Here is an 8,556-nt window from a genome sequence, read left to right as displayed (position 1 = left end):
AATTACCATAGATAACATTACGCGTAGATACATTACGATAGAATACATTACGATAGATACAGTTACGGAGTAGATACATTACCGATAGATACATACACGAGTAGATACAGATACATTACGATACAATACATAGATAATAATTATATAAACAAAATATTATATAAAACATTACGATGACAGACATAACAATCGACACACTCACCCTATATCGAAGAGAACGAGAAGGATCGGATGGTGAAGTTGTAGAATGTGAGTCACCGATGCAAGCCCAATAGTTCGGCAAGCTCTGCCAACACGAGAAACCTGCGAAGAGAGTTGGAAAAGAAATTGTGAGAAAGAAAGATCAGCAATCGAAAAAGAATCTATTATCACTATCCTTTATTAAGGATAAGAAGGGTATGCAGGATATAGGTGGGATGAAGAATAAGCCATAATCCGTGATCGAAAGTCCTGGCCGCCATATTTGAGATCAGATATATTATACAACTGCCCTTTTATAACATTGTGATAGGATAGCAACTGGTCTAGGTTTTTGATCAATAATTCTCCTTCACTAAGCTATCGTACTTTAATTCACAGGTGCGTTTCTGTTTACAGTAACATTTAAAAAATATGATTGTGTCATTCTGGAGATATTTTTGGGGCAATGTTTGTGTTAATGCAAAACCGAAAAACCCACGGCGTTTAGCAATTTTAATTCATACATGTACTTTCCAAGCGTGGCCGCTGGCCATTTTATACCGCCCCTTTTTCTGTGACCTAAGTTAGCCACAGCTGCGACTTTCGATCTCACTTATCCCGACGAAATATAGGCTTGCGAAACAATACAACCCCCTTCTAACTATGTACACAACAGACGAATACCAACCTGCTCAACATCAAATGTATCTTTTTTACATCATAGATGAAGATCACCCACACTCCCTACTCTCTCTGGCTCTCTTTATATATAGTATATATATTATATAATATATATCTCTCTCTCTCTCTCTCTCTCTCGCTCTCTCTCTCTCTCGTCTCTCTCCTCTCTCTCTCTCTCTCCTCTCGTCCCTCTCCCTCTCCCTCTCCCTCTCCCATCTCGCTCTCAGCCTCTCGCTCTCGTCTCTCGCTACTCAGCTCTCGCTCATCGTCTCGCTCGCTCGCTCTCTCTCTCTCTCTCCTATCTCTCTCTCTCTCTTCTCTCTCTCTCTCTCTCTTCTCTCTCTTCCTCATCTCTCTCTCGCTCTCCTCTCTCTCTCTCTTCGGTTTCTCTCTCTCTTTCTTTCTTTTCTCTCTCTCTTTCCTTCTCTCTCTCTCTTTCTCTCTCTCTCTCTCGCGCGGCCTCTCTCTCGTCGTGATATACTCTGTCTCTCTCCTTCGGTTCCACAAGACTCGTCAAGACGACATTGCGATCTACGTACGTTGCGACGGAAGGACGTGCATGTGCATCGTATGATAATATATTATAGATTGGAGATTCCACTATAACGCCGCTACATCCACGGAGGACACCGTGTGCAACGCACAAAGCTAGCGCGCCCATTCGATCGTTTATGCATAATGCGACAATCAGATCGATTAACAACTATAATTAATCATTATTACCCGCAACCACTGGATAACATCACAGATTGACAACAGATGGTGCTATGCATCTCGGTGCTCTCTCTCTCTCTTCCTCTTCCCCTCTCTCTCTCGTCCTCTCTCCTTCTCTCCTTATATAGACATCTAACCTCTCTCTCTCTGCATCTCTCGTTGCCAGGGTAACGCAGGCATCCTCATGGCGCTGCTCATCGTCCTCATCACCGTTCTCATGGCTCTCTTCTCCGTCGTCTCGGCGATCGGAATCCTCGAGCGCTGCCGCGTCGAGAGCGGCGGCGTCTACTACCTCATCTCGTACGTGCTCGGCGCGCGCGTAGGGGGCGCCGTCGGCGTCGTCTACGTCTTCGGAAACGCCGTCGCCTGCGCGCTGTTCGCGACCGGCTTCGGCGAATCGATGACGTCGCTGACGGGGATCGACACCGCCGGCGCCCCCTGGGCGGCGCGGGGGATTGCCGTCGCCGTGCTCGCCGTGCTGCTGGTGTTCAACGTCGCCGGCGTGAAGTGGGTCGTGAAGCTGCAGCTCGTGCTGCTATTGGCGATCCTCGTCGCCATGTTGGATCTCGCCGTCGGCTCGTTCGTGCGCGCCGGCGGCAGCGCAGGGGGCGCCGCCGAGCCGCCGGCGGTCGTCGGGTGGAGCCGCGCGGCGTTCCGCGAAAACGCCGCGCCCAACTACACGGAGGGCGAGTCGTTCTTCGCTGTCTTCGGAGTCGTGTTCTCGACGGCGACGGGCGTGTTCGCGGGGATCAACATGAGCGGCGACCTGCGGAACCCGCGCCGCGACATCCCCGCCGGGTCCCTCGCGGCGATCGCCGTCGCCGCGTCGCTGTACGTCGGCAACGTCGTCGTGCTCGGCGGCACGTGTGCGCGCGCCGCGCTCCGCGACGACTACATGATCGCCGAGCGCGTCGCCGCGCTCAAAGTCCCGTGGCTGGTCGGCCTGTACGTGTCGTCGCTGTCGTCGTGCCTCGGCGCCCTCTACGGCGCGCCGAGGATACTGCAGAGCATCGCCGCGGAGGGCACGCTGCCGCGCGTCCTCGCGCGCGGCCGCGGCGCGAACAGCATCCCCGTCGCCGCCCTGGTGGTGGTCGTCGCCGCCGCGCTCGTCTTCGTCCTCGCCGGCCGCGTCAACTCGCTCGCGCCGATCGTCACGATGCCGTTCATGGCGACGTACGCGTGCGTCGACTACGCCTACTTCGCGCTCGCGATGACCTTTGACATACAGCGGCGGCGGGAGGAGCGACTCGGGAAGGCGGCGGCGGCAGCAGGGGGCGCCGGTGCGGCTCCGCCTCGCGCGGGGTCGGCCGGGGATCTCGATCGCCTCTTCCCGGAGCGACTCGAGAATAAGGGCGGAGACGCGGCGGCGGCGGCGGCGGCGGCGCTCCGCCCCGGGGTCGCCACGTTCGAGCGGCGCCCCTGGCGGCGTCGGCGTCGCGCGAGAGCGTCTCGCGAGCACGCGCGCGAGCGACACGTCCGCGCTGCTCTCGCCGACGTCGCCAGGGGGCGCCGCCGCTCCTCCCGCGGCGGCGGCGCCGCGGATCGAGCGTCAGCCCCGCTCCTGGTACTCGCTGCTCTGCAACCGCTGGGTGGCGCTAGCGGCGGCCATCGCCAAGGTCGTCCTCGCGTTCGCCGTCGACTGGGCGTACGCGCTTGCGTGCGTGGCCATCGTCGGCGCCCTCTATATCTACATCGGCCGCGCCGCGCCCGGACTCACTCCGGGAGTCGCCGAGTTTTCGTTCGTCGCGTGGGCGCGCACGGGGTGGCGCCGCTGCTGCCGTCGCCACGACGACGAGGACGGGGAGCCGTACGTCGTGGCGCCGGCGCACCCTGGTGTCGCGACGACGGCGGCGCAGCTCACCGAGGACAACGACGACTTCTCCGCCAGGGGGCGCTACCACCAGAAGACGGTCGTCAAGGGGCAGCCATTCGTCGACTCCGACTAAGGCGGCACCCTCTGGTGGTTGCCTCTAGGTGGCGCCGCATGCCGCTTCAAAGCCGTTGGGCTTTTCGGGGCGTGGCCCCCTCCGCCTGTTTCTCCGCCCCCTTAATGCGTACCCCGCCCCGCCCCACGTCTTTCTGGCCTAACCAGTATATCGAGTGTGTAACGAAGTATTAAGAGTTAAACGATCGTAACGAGGTAATTAGCATGTCGCGTCGTTAGCCCTCCGCTCTTTCGCCGACGTCTGCTGGGGCTGCGGTGGCGACCCCTGGAGGAGTCGGAGGCCCCTCCCCCTCTCCCCCCGTAAGATTCGCTTTTTTTCACCCGCTAAGTCTAGTCAGAGAGTCCGACAATCAAAGAAATCGCCTCGCGATCAATGGTGACGCGGGTCAAACGATGAAACGTTTGCCGACTCGCGGTCGATAAAGTAAAAACATCCGAACATCTGACGTAAACGTTGATAAAACTTACCGCCTCGTCGACTTTTCCGTAGTGTAAACCCATATTAATGCGAACTGGAATTATCCGTAGTGACTATATGCAGGCAGATAGATGAGTGTCACTGTAAGCAAACTGATATGTCCCGTATGATATCAGCAAGAGTACATAATCGATCTTGATATCAGGAAACGCTGTCTTTGTGCAACGTAGGTGTTGCTGATAATGTAGACCAACGTCAACACGTATTGACGACACGTCACAACAATGTGTACACCCGTTATTTATTTATGTGCGTCATCTAACTATCTATATTTGTATACATGTACGTTAATGTCTACCTATATGTATATATAGTCGGGGTTCTCCAAGCTTTTTCATTATAGCATGGCGGGGCTGCCTTTACGGTCCTAGTTTTAGCATGTTTTAGCTAATTTTAGCATGGCGGCTATGATATTTAAAGTGGCGGGTGCATTTTAGGATGGCGGGTGCATTTTAGGATGGCGGGGCTCGACGATAGCCTGGCGGGCCGCCAGGCTATAAGTGCTCTTGGAGAACCCTGATAGTGTGTATGTATAGTATATATATAAATATGTATATGTATATATATACATAGCTGTCGGTCATGTCATGTATATATATATATACATAAGTGGTAGGAATTTGTAGTAGGTGCATGGTGTAGTAGTACTTAGTAGTAAATTGATTGATTGATTGGTAGGTGCTGCGAAGTACGAAAAAAAACGCATGAAGGTAAAAAGGCTGCGGTGGGACTTTTGCAAGTTACCTGATGTTGCTTGTATGCAACCCTCCGTTAAAGCCTGTGTGTACACGTGCGCATATATATTTATGCACGTGTGCGTGCGTGCGTGTGTGCATGCGTGTGCGTGTTTGCATGCATGTATAGGTACATATACTTCATATGTAATCATTTCACTGCCAAAGAAGCATAATTTATGCTGGAGATATTACGTTTAATTTTACGTTAAATCGCTCGATTCATTTCGTCCCTATATATATATATATATACGTGTTTGTGTGTACATCGTCTAAGAAAATCGTTGCAAAAAAGGGAATAGCGAAAAAAAGTGTCGAAAAAATGTCGAAATGCATGTAAAGAATCGAACACAAATCTTTCATTGTATTTACGGCATACGATCATTCCAATCAAAGATTTAAATTATAATTTATTTATTTTTAAGATTCATTTCGGAGATGAAAAGTCAGTATTGTTGCTGTATTGTTACATCGCGTGTTTTGATTTTATTTACTGTCGTGTGATCACAGTCGAAGACCAAAGTACTTATAACCGAAAAACCTGCGAAAACGCGTTGTCGCGGTAACCGTTGTTGGTAGCTTTATTTTCCTCACGTGGTGTTCGATAGGTGGTGATACACTGCGAGATTTTTCCCTCGCGCGCTCTTGTGTTATGCCGCCCCGGAGACGCGTGGCGGAAAAAATTCCAGCGGTCGTGCCGCACTATAATCGCGTTGCTGTTGTTGTTGTTGTTGATGTTGCTGTTGTTGTCGTTGTTGATGTTGTTGTTGTTAAGATTTATCGTTGCTCGCTGTGAGGGTTGCAGAGCATTGGTTGGTGTTTTAACCGCTAGGGCGGCGCCACGTTACGATTTTGGAAGAGTGGCCATGATTTTATGATGGAGAGCGGGGCGTGCATGTGATTTTGAACATGTGCATTGTTGTCGGGCGATCCAACAACGGTCACGTGAAGTTGATGTGATGGCGTCGCTTGAATTCAACTATCTATGGCTCTCTCTCTTTTACTCTCTATTTGTGTCTGTGTGTGCTTGCATGCATGCAAGCCGTTAAAGCACAGCATACCTCTTACATATGTTGCATGAGAAAACCTATAAACAAAGTCTATCATATATATATATACATATATACATACATATTATATCTATATCTCGATATGTGAATGTGGTTTTACGGTAAATACGTACAGGCTCTTCTGGCTAACAAATCTACGAATATACGTGCGAGCGATCGGTGCTGCCCTCTACAATGTGTATATATTGAGGAGAATGAGCATTCGAGTCACCCTATCCGTCTAAGTGAGAACCCCCCCCCCCTGGATATTGTTGCTAAGTCAGGCAAGCCTGTATGCAATAGCATCTTACGCTCGCACTTCAAATTGTTCACGTACAGGGTTCCGTTGTCAGAGGCATAATTAGTTTCAACGTTATAGTCTTAACATTGAGTAGCCAAATTAGTCTTGACATGGACTTTTCCTTGTAGACTGCACCCGCGTTCTCTGCGCGTGAAAAACTCGTAACTTCACCACGTTTCTGTCGACAGTCTACGGGAAAGAGTTGTCAAAGTTGAAAAAATGTTACGACTGATTTTACGAATGATTTTCGTTTCTGAAAACGGACCCCCGGCACTTCGTTGCCGAGCAGTGTTCTTAGAATGGTCACGTCGCAGCGATGATTGGCCACACCTGCCCGGAAACTTTTACCTGTTTGCTTCGCGAAAACGAATCGTCGTTGCACGTCTCTCGCAAAATCTTCGAAGCCGCCGTCGCCGCGGCAACCGGAAGTTGGACCCGGTCGATGCTCGGCGCGCTCTGCATCGAATCCTCGGTCAGGCTCGCGGTTGCGTGGTCAAGGTCGTACTTAAGTTTAAGGTCGCGAGTTGTAATTCTGTGTAAGAAATGCGTCGGTATCGAGACGGAAGTTGGAAATAAAACACGATGTGACATTTCGTGAAGCACGGCTGTTCCGTTGTTTTGTCTGTTCCGTTGTTTTGTCGACCGCGATTCTCTCTTCTCTCGTTGTTCGATCTGCGTTCGCGCGCGACGGCGCAACTTGCTTGCAAGATTTACCTCGTGTGTGGCGGCATGTGTCATCTGCTTCAAAATTCAAATTGAACAATTTAAAAAGTAAATTGTTTAACAGTTCAGCTTTTTCAGACTGCGCCGTATAAGCTACATTGTAGTATATACTTTTTATATTGTGTAAACTTTGCCCGCAAACGAATTTGATTGCAGGAAAACATTAAGGTGAGTAGGTGGTAAAGTGAAAGGGGTTCGGGCAAAAATGGCATCAATTCAGCCTCCTCCATTATTTACTATCCAATTTTTATTATTTATTTACTTATTTATTTATTTAGGGTATTATCTATATATACATTCAATTGTAATATAATATTCCAATTTTAAATTAATGAAATTAGATAACTACCAAGGATATATATACACACAAAATATCACGTGCACACTTATTTACATTGCGGTCCTTGCTACGTTGCTATCTATCCAATAGTAGCAGCGCGTTTCATCTAATATGAAGTCATCTCCATGTGAAGTCACATACTTTTGAAGACATATCTAATAATCTGATAAATTATGTATATCTGATAATCTGGACAATCTTGATAAAATGCTTTATGTATATGCAATAATTCTGCAATTAGTAGGATTCGTTGCGAAACTTCGATTTACCTGTCGTTATTCCTCTACGAACAGTCCACGACGCTCCCTCGTCTATCCCAGGGACCTTCTCCCATTTTTGTGTGTAGAGAATGGGTTTCTCTGTGTGAATAAGGCTTCATTTGCCTTCTATTAATATTATGCTTATCACTTCCAAATTACCATCTGCATTTTGTTATCATTGTTATCTAATCGTAATTTCGTAAAACGTTTCGGCCGAAATTGCTAGATTATGCACAAATTCGCGCTTAGTTTCCGCGCAATGTTAAATCAAAAAGTAAAAATAAAAGTAATCATCCGCTGCCCGCGGTATGCGAAAACATTTCTTATTGGCTCTCATCTGCATTATCGATAGAGGCGTGACGATTTGTTATGGGTCGCGTAGACAGGTACCCGGTCCCACCTCTCGGCCCATCGAGTAATCGAGGTGGGAGCAAGTACCAGTCTATGGGTCGCGGACATCGACGTCACACTCAGCTTTGTCGCCATTTTAATATTTGGAAACGAATGATTTCCACGAATATCTCGTTTATCACGTTTTAGCGAGCGCTGGTTTTACCAAAATCGCACACAGTGAGTACCTCTGGGTCACTCCACACCAGACACCATGACTATTTTACCGAAAAAGAAGACCTCGAAGGAGAAAAACGACGGAGAAAATGTAGCTGACCACACGAACAAATCCAGTCTAGGTCATCGCGATCCGACCCACCCAGTGCACGGTCGGACGAGTCGAGCTCGCAACTCCCCTCCACACTGGCCTCCGCACGGATACAGGGAGGAACAGAGAACTCCGCACGATCCGGGCCCGAGCGTCGAGCCCGTGGATCGTCTGGAGGGACCCGCCCCGCAGAATAAACGAAGGCACCTGGTGTCTCCACATCGCCATCACGCCCGAAAACATCGATCAACAGCGCAGCCCGTCGCTGGCCCGTACGAACAGAGCTTTCAGATCGTGAAGGAGCCGTCGGCGGTCGAGATCGAGAGAGAACTGGAGATTGACGTGTCTGGATACAACAGCGGAGACGAGTACGCACTGCCTGCTATCGACATGGAGGAAGAGGAGGAGGTAAGATGGGGAAAGGAGGAAGGTGGGCCCAAGGATAGAGAACATAGGTCCCAATAAAACCAATGGGCCTAACCCTAACCCTAAT

At 49.8% G+C, this 8,556-nt stretch overlaps 2 protein-coding genes across 2 annotated transcripts in view; both read left to right on the top strand.

Moving 5' to 3' along the window:
- Window positions 1–4,293, top strand: part of LOC106815178 (solute carrier family 12 member 8-like) — a 4,904-nt gene extending 611 nt beyond the window's left edge. Inside the window, exons 2-3 of the mRNA XM_014819610.1 lie at window positions 1,742–3,002; window positions 3,079–4,293. Coding sequence (XP_014675096.1) covers window positions 1,742–3,002; window positions 3,079–3,521 — 1,704 coding nt within the window. The 3' untranslated portion in view covers window positions 3,522–4,293. The remainder of the gene's footprint in view (window positions 1–1,741; window positions 3,003–3,078) is intronic.
- Window positions 4,294–7,862: 3,569 nt separating this feature from the next.
- Window positions 7,863–8,556, top strand: part of LOC106815177 (OTU domain-containing protein 5-like) — a gene marked incomplete in the record, with an annotated part of 18,808 nt that continues 18,114 nt past the window's right edge. The window contains 1 exon segment of the mRNA XM_014819608.1: window positions 7,863–8,471. Within this exon segment, the coding sequence (XP_014675094.1) occupies window positions 8,010–8,471 (462 nt within the window).

The sequence above is a fragment of the Priapulus caudatus genome, unplaced genomic scaffold, assembly GCF_000485595.1.
Source record: "Priapulus caudatus unplaced genomic scaffold, Priapulus_caudatus-5.0.1 Scaffold1057, whole genome shotgun sequence".
Taxonomy (NCBI): Eukaryota; Metazoa; Priapulida; class Priapulimorpha; order Priapulimorphida; family Priapulidae; genus Priapulus; species Priapulus caudatus.
Note: the sequence above shows the minus strand (reverse complement) of the source record. Positions and strands in the feature narration are given on the sequence as shown.